The following is a 20,016-nucleotide window of genomic DNA, read 5'->3' as shown; positions in this document are numbered from 1 at the left end:
AGCCATCAATGGCAGTGAATGAGTTAAAAACAATTCAATTATTCAAAATTTGCATTTAACAATATGTATAATATATGAAATTTTGAAATATATGTGATGTGTCTGACTTTCCCCACTCCCAAGAACAAACAAGGCCACAGTAGCAATCTAAACAAAAGTCATTTTATTCACTTTTAAATGCAGGCCGCAAAAGGCTAAAACAACAAACCGTACAACAAACTTCAATGATTAAAAACTTTTTCATGTTTGGGCCAGACGAAGAGGAAGAATTTGAAAGTCGCTCACCAATCAGCTCTCAGCCCCTGGGAAATACAAAAGACAGACCAGAGGTGACAGCGCCACTCTCAGGCAGGGAGGGAAAACGCAACAAGATGCTACAACACAACCTAGAGTGAATGGGTGAAGGTCATAATAAGTGAAAAGCGCAACATCATCACATCAAAGCTGAAGAGGCGTACCTCAAGCTCCTCTTTGTGCACCGCGAGGCTCTCGAACGCGTCCTCCAGCTTTTCCACTTGTCCAAGGAGCACCTCGTTGGTCAATCCGTCCTCCCGAGAATTTGGTGGCTCTGCCGCGTCTGCTTTCAATGTGCAGAGCTCGGAATACATCTCTTTATTCTGCGCTACCAGTACGGCGTTTTCTTTTTTCAACTTTCTGGCGAGCTCGTCCTTCTCTGAGATGGCTCGGCCCAAGTAGGCCATCTCGCTTTGAAAAAAGCAAACCGTGTCCACGTTGTGCACGTGCATGTTTTCCAGCTGGAAGTGAAAATAAGCGGCCATGTCATCCATGTAGCGCTGCATGCCCTCCTGATGGGTTTGAAACTGGGCGGCCGTCTCCTGCTCTCGGGTGGCCCAGCAATGTTGCCACTCCTCATTCACGGCCGCGATGATGTCGTCCGATTTGGACTGGCCGGGCTTCTTGAGCGCTCTCAGGAGCCGCTGCCTTTCGTGGTCGTGCCGGTGGTGCTGGGACAGCAGCTGCTCTCTCAGGGCTGCGTTTTGTGCCGCCAGATCGTGGTTGGAGTACTGGCAAAAGATGGGACCGTTCCCTGGAGGCTGCTGGTAACCTCCTCCAGGGGTCATCCCGTGACAATGGGGCTGCACAAGGAAAACATACAGAAGATTGCATTTTGCACATTTCCACAAAATTTGCTTCCAAAATTTAAACAGTAGCACGCAGTCACTGAGTAAGAACTGAAATGGCCCAGATAAATGGATGAGTTATTTTATCAATATTAATAGTTCATCCACCACCTTAACAAATACTAATACTGTACTGTACTTACAGTACATAATACAACAATCCAAACTATTGAAAATGTCTTCCCTGATTGATTGGAGGACAGACATCGCAGTATTTCAAGTTAGTTGACAAGACCACAAATAAAACCAAAGTTTTCAAATGTTGTGAGGAAAAAACTCACCCTGCTTTGTGCCAACTGCTTTTTGTAAATGTATCCTTGGCTCCTTTTCTTTGTGTTTCCAGAGCAGCGTTTCTCCATGTTAATGTTTGCTGCAAGTTGTCAGGATTCACTACAAAAGGTGCTTCTCTCACACTCTCTTATTTTTTTTGTAAGAGTTGGAAGATTTGAAGTGTGTTTAGGAAATAAAGACACAAAGGATGAAAGATGCAAAAAAAAAAAACACACACACACAAAGACATTAAGGAGGAAAGCAAAAGCTTTGAAGTCTTTCAAGAGGTCATCAACTTGGCCAACCCAAGATGTTTACTTGCAAAAAAAAAAAAGAGAGCCAGCAGCAGCAGTCACAAGTGATGCGTAACTCTTGTAAGATAGTGCACTTAGTGTGTTGGAAAATAATAATGCACACTCAAATAACCATACAAAATCTTCTTCCCATTCAAATTATAGCTCCAATCTCCTTTTTGACCATATGTGGTTTAGCCTACATGAGAAAAATTTAAAATGTTTTATTTTCTGATTCGACCGCTCTTTTCGTTATTATTATTATTATTACATATTATTGTTTTCTTATAATGCGCAGGTCGGTGTATGTTGGCTGTGTGCTCAGTTTTTGTTGTAATTTTCATGTTTCATAGAGAAATGTTTGGTTGCTGATTTTGATTAAGATTTTTTTTTTTTTTATAGAGTAGGAACAATAATACTTTCAAGGAGGAACATAATAAACACGGACCATTTCCGGTGTCTTATTTGACTGACGGACTAAATGGTCCCCACTCGCATCCTATCTTATGATTTATACATTTTCTACCTACCTTTGACGGCTATACGTGACACGGCAAGAATATTTATCAAAAACATTAAATATTACAGACGCGATGGTGTCACTAATCTACGTTCTTTAATCGTCTCTACGAGCATTTTGGAGCACCCCAAAGCCGACTTCCGGTAAGCTAGTCGAGCTCGACGGTTGTTTTTAGCTTGACATGCTAACAATGACCTTCTTTTATAAATGAATGTAAAAGCAGAACGTTGTTCGCTTACCGCTTCCTGGATAAGGCATACTTTTCCAATGTTGTGTTTTTTTTATTGTTGATTTTTTTCCCAGGCAATGTTGCTGACGGCTTGTCGCCTGTCCAAAGCGCTGCAGCTCACCCTGGCGGTCATCAAACCAGATGCAGTTGCTCATCCTCTCATGCTGGAGGTACCTTATCATTCAGTTGAGCATCGGTTGGCGAGTACCAACTCACAAAATAGTTGACTGTACTCTCCAAATACCATCAGAATGGCCAACATTGAAGTACAGTTATGTAGTAAGTAAATGTTCATCACAAGGCAGAGGTTTTATTTCTAAAAGTATTCTCAAAAATGTTTCCGTCAGGTCAGTTTAAACGGTAATTTTGCGCCTAAATATGGGAAAATAAAAACACTACTGATGAAGTGTAATGCATTAAGTAAAAAAAAAAAAAAAACATTACTTAAATAAGTGATGAAAAACAAACATCTCTAAATGATTGCAAATGTATTGGACTGCCAAGTTACATACAATTGAAATAGAACAACAGTATAACAAATGTAATGTAGTGGATCAAATAAAATAAAAATGCCGCTGTTACGGTTTTGCACAAATTGAACTTTTCGTTCAGTGATTCTTTTCCTTTTCATTGTCACCCTTGAGTTTTTCTTCATTTATTGACATGATAGGAATGAGTATTTATTAGATTTTTGTGTGATCTGTTTGCATGGACATCATTCCATTTCTTTCTTTTTTTTTTTAAACTCACTTTTGTGTGACCCATAAATATGAAAGCGATATTTGCCGGAAAATGCGAATACTGAACATAAAAGATACTTGTACTTTCTCTGCGAGGCAACCATCGTTAACTGATGGTGGCCGGATGTTGAGAAGTCTGCAGCCACCACCAAAAATCAACCAAATGATGGCTTACAACAGTGGTGTGACCACGTCGAAGTATCCTTGAGCAAGATACTGAACCCCCAGTTGTTCCTGATGCTGCGTCATCAGTAGGTGAATGAGTAGTCAAATGTAAAGCGCTTTGCGGGCCTTGTAAGGTGGAAAAGCGCCACATAAATGACCACGTCCAGTTACTATTTATAACAACAACAACAACAAAAATTCACTTGAAGGTCAAGGTACCATTGTACACTGTAAAAAGCAACAAAACGGTTAGCCACAAACCCATGTTTTCTAAAAATCTACCTTGCAGGCTCTTCACCAAAGTATCCTGGATAACCACTTTGTCATCGTTCGATGCAAAGATCTGGCGTGGAGACGACACGACTCTGAGAGGTTTTATGCGGAGCATTCAGGTGCGGGACCCGTTTTGTTTGTATTAACGCAATGAGCCGGCGAGCATGTGAGTCAGCGTTGGCCTGTTTTTGTGGCCGCGAAGGTTAAGAGCCAATAATTCATCCTGATTGTGGGAATGTTTAGCGCTGGGCCAATTATCTTAAGAGCTGTCGTTGTTAATGTGATGGTGAGTCAGCTTCGAGGAAGATTGATTTGCTGGTTAAAGCAGCAGTAATGTACGGTACTTGCTAAACACACAACTTTTGAAAAAAAAAACGTTTTTAAATAGAGGAGGACTTTTCGAGTAGAATCATTTTAGCGCTGATGACATGAGAGATGCCATGGCAAAATAGCGACGCTATTCTACCTATTAGCATGACCCAAGCTGTTACATGACGTACATATTGCTGTCTTTATTTTGACTATTATTATTATTATTATTTATTTTGTGGTTATTGTTGTCATACTGATTTTCAGGGCGATTCTTCTACCAAAGACTTGTTGAGTTCATGTCAAGGTAAGCAAGATCCTGCGAGGTCTTGGTGTATGCAACTTGGCCACAGGGCGGCAGTAGAATACAGTTTTGTAATCTGTAGTGTAGACACAAATGAAGAAGACTTTCACAACTACTGTCAAGGGACTCGGTAATCAGCAGCAATTTAGTTGTTTTACGCAGAGGATGAAGAATATGTAAGAATTGCTCGATTGTCAGAATGTGCTCATTGTCTATATTTTTGCTTGCAACGGCAAAGCAAAAAATTGTCTGCGGGACGTAACGCCAAAGTCGGAGCACTTGCATCTCAACACGCCGCCATACAAAGACAAAATAAATATAGACCTGAAAAGCTCTCAAATGTCACTCAATCTGGTTTTCACCTTGTTACTAATTGAACATAAAATTGATAACAAAACTTATAGAGAACTCTCAGTTTCGTTTGTTTCGTCCCGCACAGCGGCCCAATACGGGCGTATATTTTAGCTCGAGAGGACGCCGTCCGCCACTGGCGGGGACTGATGGGGCCCACCAAAGTGTTCCGAGCCAGATACACCTCGCCCACCTCTCTGCGGGCGCAGTTCGGGCTCACGGACACGCGCAACACCACTCACGGCTCAGGTGTGGACGACCTGAACTTTTTGATAGCAACTGACGCCAAAGTCTTTTAACTGTCACCCAAGTGTGTAAATAGAATAAAACACTCACTGCGGCTCTCGAGGACCAGGGTTCCCCATCCCTGTGTTAACTCTTTGACTGCCAGACGTTTTCAGAAAAGGGATGCCGTGGGTGCCAGCCGATTTTAAGCATTTTGTCTGATCTTTCAAGGTCCATAGAAAATTATGTGTTTGGACTATGGAAACACACATACTGCCAAAACAAGATTGGACTCTCATCTTCCATCAGAAAAAAAGAGTTAGTTTCTACCTTATTCCGTTTTTGAGTAATCAACAATAGAAAATGGTTAGTTTCACCTGTTTTGGAAAAAAACGTCTTTTAACGTCTTTGGCACTCCTCCATAGGATTTTACGAAACGTTATTTAACGTTTTTGGCAGTCAAAGAGTTAAAGGAAGCTAATGGTGGCAAGCTAGTGGCTAACGCTAGCTAACTGTTAATATTAACATCATACTCTTTAATGATGAATGTGAGTCATATTTGGCTTTTCGTTTCACGCAAATGTTGAAAACTGCTGTGCTCAAATCTCACTTTCTTTTCTTCCAGATTCGACCGAGTCGGCCCACAGAGAAATCGCTTTCTTTTTCCCGGACTTCCGGCCGGAGGAATGGATGGAGCGCGAGGAGCCATCTTTCCGGTCAGGACAGTTACATTACGACCCTCAGCAGCACATCCACACGCTCTCTGCTCAGAGCTGACCTGAGATCTGCTGTTGCGGAAAATGAATTGAGTTACTGAGACCGTATTTTATTGTCAATAGAAAACACACAAATCCAGACAGTACTCAAGACACATATTAGTACAAATAACACAAAAAACAAACCCCCGGACTAAGCGTCACTGTAAAAAGTGCAATCTTCAATTTCACCTTCCTGAGCCACAGTGGAAACGACGTATTTGCCCTTTAGCATCACTACCAAAGTATTTATTTGTGAGTTTAGGCCCTTGCCCCCCCAAAAAGATGCTTGATTGACTGTGCCACGTTATTAAAGTCGTCTTTCCATGCACACAAGCTTTGTGTCAATGTGAAAAGTCTGCCGTTTCTCAAAACTAACCCTGAAAATGTACATTTTTCACGCGCCCTACACAGCGATCCAAAAAACACCATACGCACACTATGGTTTGGCTATGCTAGCCCTTTAGCATGTGAGGAACAAGGTTTGGTTAACTTGAGCCAAAATAGATGCCTCACTTTGACATTTCTCCCAGCCAGTCAGCGAAGAAACTGAAATACAGGGAAAAAAAAACTAAATTTATATTTTTTTGTGATCAATTATTAAGAAATGGGAAAGTCACTGAAGTTAATAAAATACTCAGTACATTTCTGCTGTTTGAATTTTGATCTTGCAAGTGACATATAAAGTGTTTAAATATAAAGTGCTGTCCAATGAAAAACATGTCTCCATTTTTGGGGGCGTGGCCAAATACCATATCATCCATTCAATCATTTTCTGTTCTGCTTATCCTCATTACAATACAAAAAATAAAATAAAAATTGAGATATGCTTTTGATTCAATTGCAAATTTCAGTTAAAAAGAAATAGAGCAAGGAGGAGATACTGTAACTTGTTGTTCATTTCAGCACTTTCGGTCCAATTTAAAGCATGTGTGTATAAGTTTTGTGATGAGTTATCATTCAACATATTTCACCACCCAAAAAATACAAATCTGTAAATTTGATTTGTTTTTATGGTCAGTGGAATGAAAAGCATTCGGATTTTATATTTAAAAAAAAAAAAAAAAAAAAAACATGCCTAAAATGTGTGTTTTTTTTAACCAAATTTTAATTCACCGACTCCTAAAAGATTTGCTTTGCTTTTGTACTTTATGATCAGTTGTGTTTTAAAACACAAGGCGGGCTTGACTTCCCATTTCCCTTTGACATCTTCTCTGACCCAAGTAATACATTTAAGCATGTGCAAAAAGACAGCAAAGCACAGCGATGACCTACTGTGAAAAGCTACACGATTTAACGCCAGGCAAGCTCATGTGTTGAGCGCCGCCACCTGTTTGACGGCCTCGGCGGGCTTCATCACCTCGTAGGTGGTCAGCGACTTCCTGACCTTGCCGTTCTTGTCCACCTGGTGGATGCTCTGCGTCACCGTGATGGTCACCTGCTTGGTGGACATGCGGTTGTCCTGCCATTTTGTCTGTCGCGGACGACACAACACAGTTCAAATCTCCCAATTATTCATTACTCATGCTTCAAAGCTGAATAAATGTATTTTTAAAAAAAAATTCCCCCGTAACTTCTACTTGAAAGCTAAAAACATTTTCAAAATCATGTTTAACTCTTTGACTGCCAAAAACGTTTAAATAACGTTTCGTAAAATCCTATGGAGGAGTGCCAAAGACGTTAAAAGACGTTTTTTTTCCAAAACAGGTGAAACTAACCATTTTCTATTGTTGATTACTCTTTGACTGCCAGACGTTTTCAGAAAAGGGATGCCGTGGGTGCCAGCCGATTTAAGCATTTTGACTGATCTTTCAAGGTCCATAGAAAAGTATGTGTTTGGACTATGGAAACACACATACTACCAAAAAAAGATTGGACTCTCATCTTTCATCAGAAAAAAAAAGTTTGTTTCTACCTTATTCCGTTTTTCAGTAATCAACAATAGAAAATGGTTAGTTTCACCTCTGTTTTGAAAAAAAAACGTATTTTAACGTCTTTGGCACTCCTCCATAGGGTTTTACTAAACGTTATTTAACGTTTTTGGCAGTCAAAGAGTTAAAATCGGCTGGCACCCACGGCATCCCTTTTCTGAAAACGTCTGGCAGTCAAAGAGTTAAAAACAAAATTTGCCGATTATTTATTATTATTATTTTTACAAAAGCTTCAAAGCGAAATACTGTACATGTTAAAAAAAAATCAAATAATAGCTTACTCCCTTTTTAAAATCTTTAACATGTTTAGAAATATTTGGTTGGTCCTCATGCTTTAAAATAATAAGTTCTTATCACTGGCTTATGAAAAATAAAAATAATATCAATATTCCTCATCCCTCCTTTAAAACCAAACGTGTTCAAGACCAGTCCAAAATTTTTTTTTCCCCTGACTCTACTTTTAAACTAAATAAGCATGTTCGAAAACTCTCCAATAATTCCTTACTAAATAGCAGTTGATCCTGTCTCATGCTTTAAAGCCGTTTTTTTTTTTCCTGACACTGCTTTAAAGTTACAGCATGTTTAAAAACGCCGTGACAATTCCTTCACTTTAAAGTTGGATAAATGTTTAAAAGCACATCCATCATTCCTAACTGTACTTCAAATGTTACTACATGCTTGTGTGGTAGTTGATGTCACTCACAATCTCTTCAGTGTGTAAGACACTTGTGCGCTGCACGGTGGTGGCCGAGGACAGTGGCGCCCCCTCCTGCGCCGGAGACGCCAGCGTGTCGTGAGGGCCGCCGCCGCTGCCGCCGCCGCCGCCTGGCTTCACGTCGCTCAGGCTCGCTTCCGACGCCGTCGAGCACGCTTTGAGGTACGCTTGAGCGGGCGGCGGGATCCCGTCCTCGAAGAAATCGGGAACTGGAACACAACGGGCAGCCTCGTGATGAATCTATGATGAATGCGTCAGCCTCGGTTACGTAAGGCTGTGTTGCATCAACATGAGGTTTGTGTTTGTTGCCATGAGAGCCAAGTGGGCTCATTTCATGTGGCCTATTGTGCCCGACGTGTCCATTCATCTCCTTCAGGCCTCAAAGCACAGCAGAAATAAATCCCTTTCACAGTGCACAAAGAAAGAGCCTAACTCGTTTGCTCCCAAAAACCTGTAAAAACGTTCTATTTTAAATATTGCCATGGTCCCAAAAACGTATTTATGCATACTTTTTTGTGTGTGTGTGTTTTTTTTTTTTTAATGCTAGAGCATACAGAAGGCTTTGATGCAGCCTCTGATTTGAAGAGGACGCTTGAAGCAATGGTAGTTATTACAAAAAATGGCCAGCAGGTGGCAGCAGAGTAGAAGAGCTCAACCAGGGCCATGTTGAAAAAGAGCTCCTTTTGCCAGTGTTTTCAACAGGTTTATGAATAATGAATCCAATGCTCATTGCAATGCAATTTTGAGGGAAAAAACAGGCATGTCTTTGTAAAAAAAAAAAAAAAAAAATCACATTTTCAACAAATTCCTCTGTTTATCTGACTGGAATATTTTCCCGAACTAACTCGCATGGTGTCCTTTGGATGATTCAGCGCATTTAGTCGTGCTCACAGTCTCCTCACCGGGACTGTGGTTTTTCTCTGAAGCGAAGCAGGCCTCGGAGCCGTCGGACGGGATGCTGTGGATGGACGAGAGGGGGATGTCGGTGTCGGTGCCGGTCAGCCACGTGGACTCGGTCTCTTTGGTCCAACTCTCCAGGTAGCGAGGCTCCAGAGCGTCCGTCCTGCTCCCGCCGCAGCCCATGGCGCTCGCACCCGCGCTTCTTCACCACCGTTTCCTCGCCCGCTGACCTCTAACCTTTGACACATCTTAGTGCTTAGTCCCAGGATCACTTTGTCACTCGCAAGCCAAAACAATCCCAACAACTACTATTCCTTACCGCTGCTACAAAGCCAATAGATGTCTTTTGAAAAATCTACAAACGTGTCCATGGCCTGCGGCAGCTAATTGTTGCGATTTGGAGGTACTTACGGCACAGCCGCCAGCTGTGAGGACGGGGTGTCCTCATACGACGAGGCCTGCGTCAAATGCAGCTGGAGGGCTTCCCGTCATGCTGTTACAAGCTGCGCTCCATTCTTCTGTAACAACGAGATCCCAGCGTGATGACAGTGATGGTGAGTTTATTCGGTACGTTGCATTCTGTCCTCACTCACAGCAGGACACTTCATTAGGGACACTTGACAAGTTGCAGCATCACGACAGATAGTATAACGGTACTCGCAGGCATATTCTTTGTCTTCTGCAAAGAGCAAAATAAACTCAACGCCTGCCAGCACTGGAGTATAAAAGAAACCTGACAATTCTTACATACACTGTCTTTAATAGTGTTTTTTTTTAATAGTGTAGATAAAAGGGGTTTACCTAAATAATTTATTTAATGGAGTAGATGGTTCCCTACTCCAACTTTAAAGATAAGCACCGGTAAATGCATTAAAGAATTCAAATTGTTTCTTAGTCTGCATGAAAGCTCCCTGCCTTAAAGCTAAACAAACGTGCTTTATTTTGAAGGAAAAAAAGATATCAAAATTGCTCAAATGTACTTCCAAAACAAATCGACTTATTCCTTTGACGTGAATGTTAAAAAACTGAAAAAAAACGTTTTGCTTAAAAAAAAAATATATATATAACTAAAATGATTCCTTAATTAATAAACTGTTATTTAAAACCTGCTTTCAAACATATATATGTACATGATATCTTTATATTGGTATAGATGGCCACATGAGCGAGTCACAATATTAGGAACAGCGCTCAGTATGATGCAGTGCAGTTGTACAAAACCACCAACCACAACATGGTTAAATACCCCCTGTCCCCCCCACCCACCCTCAAATTCGAAATTTGCACATGCACACGCTCAGGCGCTAATTCATTGAATGCAGTCCACGCAAATACAAATGCATTCACACGTCAAATTTCATGAACGTGTTGATAAAAGTGTGTTGTGCAGGCCGGCCGAGGAAAAAAGAAGAAGCAAATGAAGTGACGACGTGAAATGAAGGGCGGTGAATTGTGGCTAAACGTGTCCGGCGACAGGCTCGTTGATCGGGATGGAGGATGACGAAGATGGTGGTGGTGAGCTGAGGATGGAAGCTTACTGCTTAGTTGGCGGAGGAGATTCTCAGTTGACGTCTCGCTTCCTCGTCCTTGCTGCTACTCGATGCTGCTACTCGATGCATGTCTGAGAGCCCCCCACCCCCCCGCACATACACACGTGCTGTCATGTTTGTCACCCATGGTAACCCCCCCCCCTCCCCACCTCGGGGCAAGTTTACTTAACGATTGACATCAAATCAAGTTCCACTTAAAAAAAAAAAAGAATTTTAGCTCTCTAAAATATTACCGTAACGACCCACAATAAAATGCTGTAAAAATGAATTTTATATTATAAAGAGTCTAAACATGGAAAAAAGTCCCCGTAAAATAAACATGACTCAAGTAGCCTATTCCTCACCAAGGTGATGACATCAGCTGTTACTTGGTAAATTAGATTTCTAACCTGCATCCGCTGCAATTAATTTACGTCAGTAATTAGCTTCCTTTTTAGATTTGAAAAAAATAAATATTACTTTAGATTTCATTCATTTTGTGACTTACGAATAATATTAAAATGTTGTTGTTTAACGTTGCTTAAAAGTGCATAAACGACACTCTTATTAAATAAAATAAGAATCAAAATATTAGGAACATAAAAATAAATGCAGATTAATAAAGAAATAAGTAAACAGTATTTTAACGTCATTGTGATAGTGTAGTTAACATTGTGTCCACAAGAGGGTAGTCACATCCTTACTCTGAAAGAACATGGAGGGTCAACACGAGCCAAAATGGATGGAACGACTTCACATTTTTTGTAAATATTTTGACAGTACTAGAATTGCTATTTTCCCCCTGTGAACTATAAAGTGAATTTTATTTGCACATATTTGATTTGCTTTGACTGTGTTATATATTATGCTTATGCGAGCCTCCTTAAATACATTTTTTTTTTTAAAATTAACTAAATAAACACTTGTTCTCAGGTGGCGCTTGGCATAACAAGTTTGCGAACCAGTGGTATATAGTATACGCACACCAAAAGAGCTGCCAAAGAGGTGTGGCAAGGGTGGTCGTGAATCTTCCTTCGTGTAGACAGCGTGGTCAATATGAGGCTGGAGCGCCTTTGATTTGTACGCTCCGAGTAGACAAGTGGTCAATAGGGCCTGTCTTGTCCACTCCCACAGCTGTAGTATAGAAATGCGCTTACATGGAATCACTGTAATACATGGCGGCCCACATATCAGGATGCAAGCAGTACAAATCTGTCCAAAGGGGATTTGCATGCTGGATAATAAAAAACTGTTAATATTTCTAAATATGTAGCAAAAAAGACCACATGTCAGGATGGCCGAGCGGTCTAAGGCGCTACGTTCAGGTCGTAGTCTACTCTGTAGGCGTGGGTTCGAATCCCACTTCTGACAACTCCGTTTTCTTGCTGACCAAATTGTTGTTTAAAATGCATTTGGATTACTACTAATATTAATCCATAATGTTTTACAATTTGAACAAATAATTAGCTTTTAAGTGTTAACAACTGTGGTTTCACATTGAGAATCCCAATCACAACTCTGCAGTGACAATCAAACCGCAGATGAGTTAAATTCATCCAAATGTCCTCCGTTTTATTCAAGGTAGTTTTAAGTGAATCATATATCGTATTGTCTCCATTCGTATTCGTTTTTTTTGTACATCATGTCGATGACGACTAACGTTAGTGACTGCAACCTTCTTCCACCAATGAGCGTGAAGAATCTCGCAGATCAGAATTCGACCAATCGCTGACGAGAAATATTTGCGCGGGTGGATCTAAACACGGAAGTGTAGAACGTCAGCGCCCGTGAGTTATAGTTCACATTTGTAGCTTATCATTCAGTGTTGTTTCATCTGTTATTTACTTTTTGGACCATAAGAGGTTGTTTTAATCAATAATAATTATGCCAGTGAGGGTAGGTGCGTGATACATAACATCTCTCTTACTGGCAATTCTGTCAAAATGCATTATGAAAGTGCCAGTAAGTAAAAGCAAAGCTGCCAAGTTTTTTCACTTTAAAGTCAAGAGAGCTTAAGAGTTGGTGATGCACAGGAAAAGTAATTAGCATATTTACGGCAAAAAAAAAAAAACTGATCCTATCATAGCTACAACAGGATTTTGCTATCAGTTTATGCAGTGTGAAATATTGAAACAGATGCTAAACACTGATACACGCTACGAATGTACAATTAGAAAGTAAATTATGCAAGTTTTGCAGATTTCATCAGCAAAGAGTTGACGCTGGCTTCCTCAAGTTGCTGTGCTGCAAAAGGAGGGCCTTTCTCTAGGAGGATGCGCATCACCTACAGGTGAAGGTTCAGTAACATCAATCATATATCCAGGCATTTTTTGTGATGACTTTTTTGGCCAGAGTGGACCTGACAGTGGAAATTTCCTTTTTTGTTGTTGTTGTTGTTAAGAACCATGGCAGGAACACCCTCATAGATCGCGCTCTGTCTATCCATCACGTCCTAACATGACACTTTTTCATTAGCGCAAAGTGCTCTAGAGTGGCAGTATGCAATATAATTCAGACCATTGAAACAATGGAAGCTGTTTTACGGAGCTGGAACCTTTGATTTGGATTTGGTGTCTCAGTTTAGCCTTTGATAGATAGTTTGGCAACATCAAAGTGGTGTCTTCCAAATCATCTTTGCTTTTTAAAAGCAATGGATAATGTCATTCATCGGTTCCAGTGCACCACATCTGGAGCAGTTTTAGATTTAATATTTATATAAAAATACGGCAAAAACAAAACAGAGATGGTGATTATTAAGAGTACTATTTATTAACATGTGCAGATCGTTACAGATATATTTCGCTGTTGTTGAATAGAGGTTTAGCTTAGTTTTTGCTCATGTCAACATCAAATCGGTGACATTTTGTTGTTTTTTTGTCGACGGTGTGAGGGGGCGGGATCAGGAGTGACATGACGCTATATTCAAATCTTGCTAGCAGCTTCATCTTTACCTTTAAGTAGAAATCAGCATCACACCAAAACAAAACCAACAGATCAAATATTAAAACCTCAACATAATAAAACACGTTTTCATCGGTCGTTTGGCTGTGTGACAGTATTCTCTATTTGTGCCACCGCAGCAAAATCGCCCTGTGTGACGGGATTCCTCTAATTTCCCCCGCTTAGCGTCATTTCCATAAACGTGAGAAGCGCGACATCCATCTTCAAGTCTTCCTTCTTCAATTGATATTTGAAATTCTGGCATGCAGACTAACGGCCCGTAAATGCAGCCATTGCACTTTACCCGGCTAAACGCGCAACTCTACAGTAATCCTATCAAAGCAGGGTGGGAGAAATGTTCCAGAAAGGGCCTTCGTTAGTATTCATAGATCACAGTTGCGGAGATCGACTCTTACTTTTAGGGAAGCACTGATGATGTTAATAGAGACTTCTGAACTGCTGACGACTCCGAGGGGCGGAATTTTTTTTTTTCCAGGCAATCAATTACACTTGCACAGTAATCTATCCAATCCTTCTTTTTTCCCGTTGTGGTGCAACTCTCGAGCTGATTGTGAAAGTAAAGTCTTGTCAAAAATGACGGAATGGCACGTACAGTGGTTGTAAAAAGTCTACACACCCCTGTTCAGAAGCCAGGTTTTTGTGACGTATGCTAATTGGATCCGACACTCTAAAAACAGTTGGGTCAAAAATAACCCAACAATGGGTCAACAAATAGACCGATCATTTACTTCCAACCTTCTGGGTTGTTTTGACAAAAGAAAACAAAAGAAGAGGTCATTTTGTATAAAACAACCCATAAAGTTGGGTCATATCTTGGGCCAAGAATTGGGCCATTTTGTATAAAACAAACCCAGAAAATGAGGTCAAATTGACCCCTAAAGTGGATTGGTTAATTTTTTTAAATCTATAATTCACTTTGAAAACAGTTGGGTCAAAAGTAACCCGATTAGGGATAAAAAAAATGGACCGATCCACTTTATGGGTCAATTTGACCCAACTTTCTGGGTTGTTTCATACAAAATGACCCAATTTTGTGACCCAGGTAAAGGATCTGGCCAATATTTATTCATTGTTTTACACTAAAAGACCAATTTCTTGACTCAAAAGTAGAGGATTGGTCCATGTTTGACCCATAGTTGGGTTATTTTTGCTCCAACTGTTTTTAGAGTGTTGGGTTACTTTTGACCCAATTGTTTTTAGAGTGTAATTGTCCAATACAAACATCCACAGCAATGAATGAGTTACTCAAGGTTTGACGATGGCGGCAGTTTGTTTACATTACGCGCCTACGGTGAGACTGCAAGTTGGTGGTTTATTCACAGTAGCCACCTGATGACCTTTTGCTAACGGTTATTATGCGAGTGATGGACAGCAGAGTTGAGGTCTTCCCCGACCGACTGTGTCGCTAATCACCTCCTCGGCCTCCACACGTCTTCCGTCCTCCCCCTCCCGTCCGTCCTCCTTCGTTTTCCGCCTCCTCGTCTTCATTAAACGCTCGCTGAAGGCCGCGAGTTCACCACATCGTGGGAGAAAACAAAAAAACGTCATTTGACTGATGGTAGACCTGCGTTAAAAAAAAAATGTTGCTGCTAAATTAACATAGGAGCTTAAGATGAGGAGTTTTGGAAATATTGCACATTTCAACCCAAATACCGAAAAACCACAACAAATTAATTGACACCACCATGAAAAGGTTTATAATTGCTTATAGATGGCGGCAAAGCACTACTTTTGTCCAGATGAAACGCCTCAGCTCATGGTTCCTTGGCAACAATATGCCACAAGATGGTGGTAAAGCACTACTTTTGGCTTAATGAAGCTCCTCAACCGACTTCAACATAGTTCCTTGGCACCAAGAGGCCACAAGATGGTGCCAAAGTAATACTTTTATTTCCATTGTATTTGAAATTTTTAGATCGTTCTGTGCTATATAGTATATATTTTTTTTATAAATTAGAAGCACGTAACCAAACTTTTTCTTTTTTTTTTTACTAAAATGAATTAATGGTATTTCAATTCATATCAATCTCTTTTTTAATCTATTTTCATATTAATGTATTTTATTTGATACGCAAGTATTGTTACAAAGTTGGTCATAAAATGAATTTCACGGCTGTATTTCCATTTTTACTAGGATACTTGCCTCAATTGCTCCATTTTCATGCATGCTGAGACAAATCCTTCGTTGGGAGAATATTTCTAAGTAACGATTTCTAAATACAATTGCTCTCCTCTACTTGAAATGGAACCAAAAATCCCACAATATTTATAGTTGGCTATCAGATCATCTATTTGATAAGATGTTATCAGCGCAGCTAATGAACGCGCACGTTGAATTATTCATGCCGCAAACTCCCAACGCGGCACGCTAATAATTAGAAGGCGGCGTTTCTTTCTTCCGTTGTATCCTAATTTGAGCACGGGAGTGTTGATGCGATGAAGGACAGGGGGTGAGGGTGGGGGAGGGGGGGTATGTTGGGGGGGGGGGGCGTCGACGCGAGGTCAACCCGCTAAAGCGATTAAGCCACTTAAATGCAAATTCAAACGCATTCCACTGACACGGCGGGTCGGCGCTTTTATCGAGTCAAATTGAGCTTTGTAAAAACTCGTCTTTTTTCCAACCTTTCTGCTAAGTTCTCCTTTGTTGTGTTAGGCGAGAGGAAACACCTTGATTAGCTGCAGCAAGGAGATCGTCCTCGGGGAAAAAGTTGACTTGTCCCACCAGAGAGTTGAAAGTTGCCTGAAAGTTGTCGGAATAGCGCTTCTTACGATTGCCCATGAATCAACTAAATTGATGATAGCGGCAGGCGGCCATTTGCTTCTTTTATATGGAGGACCAAAACGGCCAAAAGGAAAAATAAATAAATGAATTAAAGTGAAAATATCAACCATTGAAAAGCAGTCTGCTTAAAAAAAAAAAAAAAAAAAAAAAAAAAAGGGAGAACAATGATGATGACATGTCAAATGATCAATACTGAGCTCTCCCCAGAAAAAAAAAAAGAAAAGAAAAAAAAAAAAAAAGAAAAGCAGTCTGCAACAGCGGGAGCCCAACCCAAGACACGCTTAGGACCGCCCCCCTCATTTGAATAACACTTCGACCTGACAGAGCATCATGCAGCATGAAACAAATAAATGTGAAAGCAGAGCGTTTAAATTATATATTCATTTTTGTATTTATTTTGAAATTCATTTTTATTCTTTGAATCTCATTTTTTTATTTTTGTATTTATTTTGACTTTTATCTCTTTGACTGCCAGACGTTTTCAGAAAAGGGATGCCGTGGGTGCCAGCCGATTTAAGCATTTTGACTGATCTTTCAAGGTCCACAGAAAATTATGTGTTTGGACTATGGAAACACACATACTACCAAATGAAAGATTGGACTCTCATCTTTCATCAGAAAAAAAAAAGTTTGTTTCTACCTTATTCCGTTTTTCAGTAATCAACAATAGAAAATGGTTAGTTTCACCTCTGTTTTGAAACAAACGTCTTTTAACGTCTTTGGCACTCCTCCATAGGATTTTACTAAACGTTATTTAACGTTTTTGGCAGTCAAAGAGTTATTTATTTATTTAGGGATATATATATTTATTTTGTTTTTATTTCCATTTCCATACTTTTTTTTCTAATTAATTTTTGAATATTTTTTTTGATATCTGTTTGTATTTTCACTTTTTTTTTTAAATTTTGGTCCTCTATACGTTCGCAGTAGACAAGTAAGTCCAAATTTGGAATGGCACATCCTTGGTGTAGTACCAAATTGTGCCACAACACGCCACCAAGAAGCACTGAGCTTTCCGATCATCGGAAAATGTCATCATCTGATCGGGGCAATCTTTAGTTGTCTTTAATTTAACATCTCAGGTTTACACTAAATTTTGATTAGGACTGACAAATAGTTTGAAGCTTTCACGCTTGACCTCTTTAAAAAAACTGAAACGGTGCTAAGAAATACTTTTAAGATCTTTTGACGTGGTCTATGTGCAGATGTTCCCCCGATGTGATAAACAGGTCTTCACTGTCGTCTCGTTAATTCTCGCTGTTTTCGTGCGCGGGGGGGGGGGGGCGCCCTGGCAACCCGTTTAATCGGGCCCAATCCACGTCGTGCCCTTTTTTGCGCCCCGGCCCTGCGCTAAGCGTGGGCTTAATTGAGGCGCCAGGGCGCTCACATCTGCATGCAAATGCCTTCTCGTATATCACGACGGTGTTGCGGAGGTGATGAACTCTGTTTTTTTTCCCCTGTTTTTATAGAGCTTTGAAATTGTGCGCCGGTTAACCGCGGGAGGTGACGGCCGCTCAAACAGCCATTCGGGGAGGGAAGCGGTGACCGGCATTGACGAACGTAGCTGCTTTTTACTTGGTGGAATTATATTCATTTATTGTCTTCATTTTGCAATGTTAATCTTGGCAAAACCGCTTTCAGTGCGGTTTGTAGATTCTGGATTCTTTTTTCTTTTTTCGTCCAATCAGATTCCATCCTCTCTTTTGCCATGTCAATCTAATCTGCCCCCTAGTGCTGTTTTAAGATCTATTAGTAATGAGATGCTTTAAAAAACAAAAAAAATAATACAATACATTTGTTGATGACATCATCATGTCTCCCAAATCTGATTGGTTAGTCAGAGCAAACGCGTTCCAACCCACTTTGGCTTGTAAAACAAGTCCGACATATGAATACATTTGTGTACTTATTCGCGTATCAAACGCAGAGTCCCGCCGCTGCCCTTTGCTAAAGCATAAATGAGCAATATTAAGCACACCAAGCGCTCACCGGATCGTTTTGCATTCAGTTGCGAGCGCGCCAGAATCATCGCACACATTCATGCGTTATCTCATCAGTCGGCATTTAAATTGGCCCAAAGGCCATTTGAGCTTTCCTGCGTCGACGCGTGCGCGAATTGATGAGAAGGTCAGCGTCTTTTAGTGTCGCTGTCACAGGGCTGTTGCGTTAGACACACTGGATTTGTACATGAATGAAATGAGCCACCGCCGTTTATTGTTCCGATTTAGAAAATGGCAAATAAATGTTCAAATGACGTGCGTAAGATTCAACTAGCCATGTGTGCAATAATCGATTAATGGGCAATTCTGTCCATGGCCTTTGAATTTATGCATGAATTCGTGATGCACAAACTGTTTCATTCTTACTAAATCTTCTTATAAGTGCAATATTTCTTCAGTTTTTTTTTTTTTGTTGGAACAGATTAACGAACTTTCTATTCATTTCATTGGGGAAAGATGATTTGAGACAAATGTTTTGAGTTATGACTTTTGTTGCGCGACAAATTCAACTCATAAGTCAAGGCACTTCAAACAATAATCTACAAATGTGTTTTAACTGCTCTTCTATTGTTTCTTACAAAGTTGCACTTTTATCATTTTGTCCGATGTGCTGGCCGAGCGATTGAAAGCGACGAACGCGAGTGCCTGAAGGTTTCAGCGTTTTGGCGGGACCGGACAATTAGACGAGGCCGTTAAGGAGCGGCTGCCGCGGACGGGCGGAATCAGCAGTGATGCAATCAGAGGAAAGCGGAGGAGCTTGTAGGCTCGTTGGCTGGAAGGACGCAAATGAAATTACAGCCGGCTTGTGCGCGTCCCCCCCCCCCCCCCCCGACGACTCGTGATGACACGACGCTCGTCAACCACCGCAATCAGACGCCTCCAAGCTTGCCCACTGGCTTTCCTTGAGCAAATTGCCTTTTTTTTTTTTTTTTACAAGAGCAATCTGTTAAAGACAAAGGAGATATAAAAAAAGTTGAATACAAATACTATATTACAGGGATGTGATTTTTCCGCTAATTCGCGGAATTCCGCTTTTTTTATCCCCCCCCCCCCCCCCAAAAAAAAAAATTCAGATTTTTATTTTATTTATTTATTTTTTTTATTTTTTATTTTTTTAGTAGTTCATTGTGTATGCACATGACTCCGACAGATAACATCTTCTGCTATAACAAAGACATTTGTGGTATGCTCTAATATGAGTTACTTTTCATTTGGTCATGATACAATTATTTGTTCATGAAATTTGAACCCCTCAACATTATTTATGTGTTAACTTAGTAATCACATTAGTTAGATATGATGATATTCTCAGTGATAGTTTTTAAAAGCAAAGGCAGTCCAATGTTTTTGAATGTGACTGATTTTGAGTTGACTAAAATTGCCATTTTATATGGGATAGTTCAATATCTCTTTGACTGCCAGACGTTTTCAGAAAAGGGATGCCGTGGGTGCCAGCCGATTTTAAGCATTTTGTCTGATCTTTCAAGGTCCATAGAAAATTATGTGTTTGGACTATGGAAACACACATACTGCCAAAACAAGATTGGACTCTCATCTTCCATCAGAAAAAAAAAGTTAGTTTCTACCTTATTCCGTTTTTGAGTAATCAACAATAGAAAATG

At 40.3% G+C, this 20,016-nt stretch overlaps 4 protein-coding genes and 1 non-coding gene across 10 annotated transcripts in view; 3 read left to right on the top strand and 2 right to left on the bottom strand.

The window, feature by feature from the left end:
* Window positions 1-146: 146 nt before the first annotated feature.
* On the bottom strand, window positions 147-2,813 carry LOC144039553 (uncharacterized). Of its 3 annotated transcripts, none has more exons than XM_077552988.1 (4): window positions 2,465-2,809; window positions 1,424-1,559; window positions 459-1,097; window positions 147-386 (listed from the first exon to the last, which is right to left on the bottom strand). In XM_077552988.1, exons 2-4 carry the CDS (start codon window positions 1,499-1,501, stop codon window positions 375-377), a joined length of 729 nt encoding a protein of 242 aa, XP_077409114.1. In that variant the 5' UTR covers window positions 1,502-1,559; window positions 2,465-2,809; the 3' UTR covers window positions 147-374. The 3 variants fall into 3 exon arrangements, with proteins under 3 accessions (XP_077409114.1, XP_077409113.1, XP_077409112.1); XM_077552987.1 differs by having other exon boundaries at window positions 147-302; window positions 2,465-2,796; XM_077552986.1 differs by having other exon boundaries at window positions 147-1,097; window positions 2,465-2,813.
* nme6 (NME/NM23 nucleoside diphosphate kinase 6) lies at window positions 1,798-8,697 on the top strand. 3 transcript variants are annotated; one of them, XM_077552992.1, is made up of 7 exons: window positions 1,798-2,368; window positions 2,529-2,733; window positions 3,649-3,751; window positions 4,209-4,248; window positions 4,685-4,845; window positions 5,447-5,537; window positions 8,222-8,697. In XM_077552992.1, exons 2-7 carry the CDS (start codon window positions 2,596-2,598, stop codon window positions 8,226-8,228), a joined length of 540 nt encoding a protein of 179 aa, XP_077409118.1. In that variant the 5' UTR covers window positions 1,798-2,368; window positions 2,529-2,595; the 3' UTR covers window positions 8,229-8,697. The 3 variants fall into 3 exon arrangements, with proteins under 3 accessions (XP_077409118.1, XP_077409116.1, XP_077409117.1); XM_077552990.1 differs by lacking the exon at window positions 8,222-8,697 and having other exon boundaries at window positions 2,050-2,368; window positions 5,447-5,912; XM_077552991.1 differs by lacking the exon at window positions 8,222-8,697 and having other exon boundaries at window positions 2,091-2,368; window positions 2,529-2,624; window positions 5,447-5,912.
* On the bottom strand, window positions 6,618-10,754 carry baalcb (BAALC binder of MAP3K1 and KLF4 b). Its single transcript, XM_077552989.1, is given in 6 exon segments — window positions 6,618-7,050; window positions 8,211-8,431; window positions 9,125-9,311; window positions 9,314-9,354; window positions 9,534-9,640; window positions 10,661-10,754. Coding segments are annotated over 5 exon segments (651 nt in total). The 5' UTR covers window positions 9,571-9,640; window positions 10,661-10,754; the 3' UTR covers window positions 6,618-6,885.
* Window positions 10,755-11,939: 1,185 nt separating this feature from the next.
* Window positions 11,940-12,022, top strand: trnal-cag (transfer RNA leucine (anticodon CAG)). The gene has a single exon. It is a non-coding gene; the product is annotated as a tRNA-Leu (tRNA).
* A 339-nt stretch (window positions 12,023-12,361) lies between these two features.
* Window positions 12,362-20,016, top strand: part of LOC144039189 (uncharacterized) — a 38,076-nt gene continuing 30,421 nt past the window's right edge. For both annotated transcript variants that reach the window (XM_077552235.1, XM_077552234.1), the window contains exons 1-2: window positions 12,362-12,438; window positions 12,851-12,941. The gene's annotated coding sequence lies outside the window, so the exon portion shown is untranslated. The remainder of the gene's footprint in view (window positions 12,439-12,850; window positions 12,942-20,016) is intronic.

Source organism: Vanacampus margaritifer, chromosome 19, assembly GCF_051991255.1.
Source record: "Vanacampus margaritifer isolate UIUO_Vmar chromosome 19, RoL_Vmar_1.0, whole genome shotgun sequence".
NCBI lineage: Eukaryota > Metazoa > Chordata > Actinopteri > Syngnathiformes > Syngnathidae > Vanacampus > Vanacampus margaritifer.
Note: the sequence above shows the minus strand (reverse complement) of the source record. Positions and strands in the feature narration are given on the sequence as shown.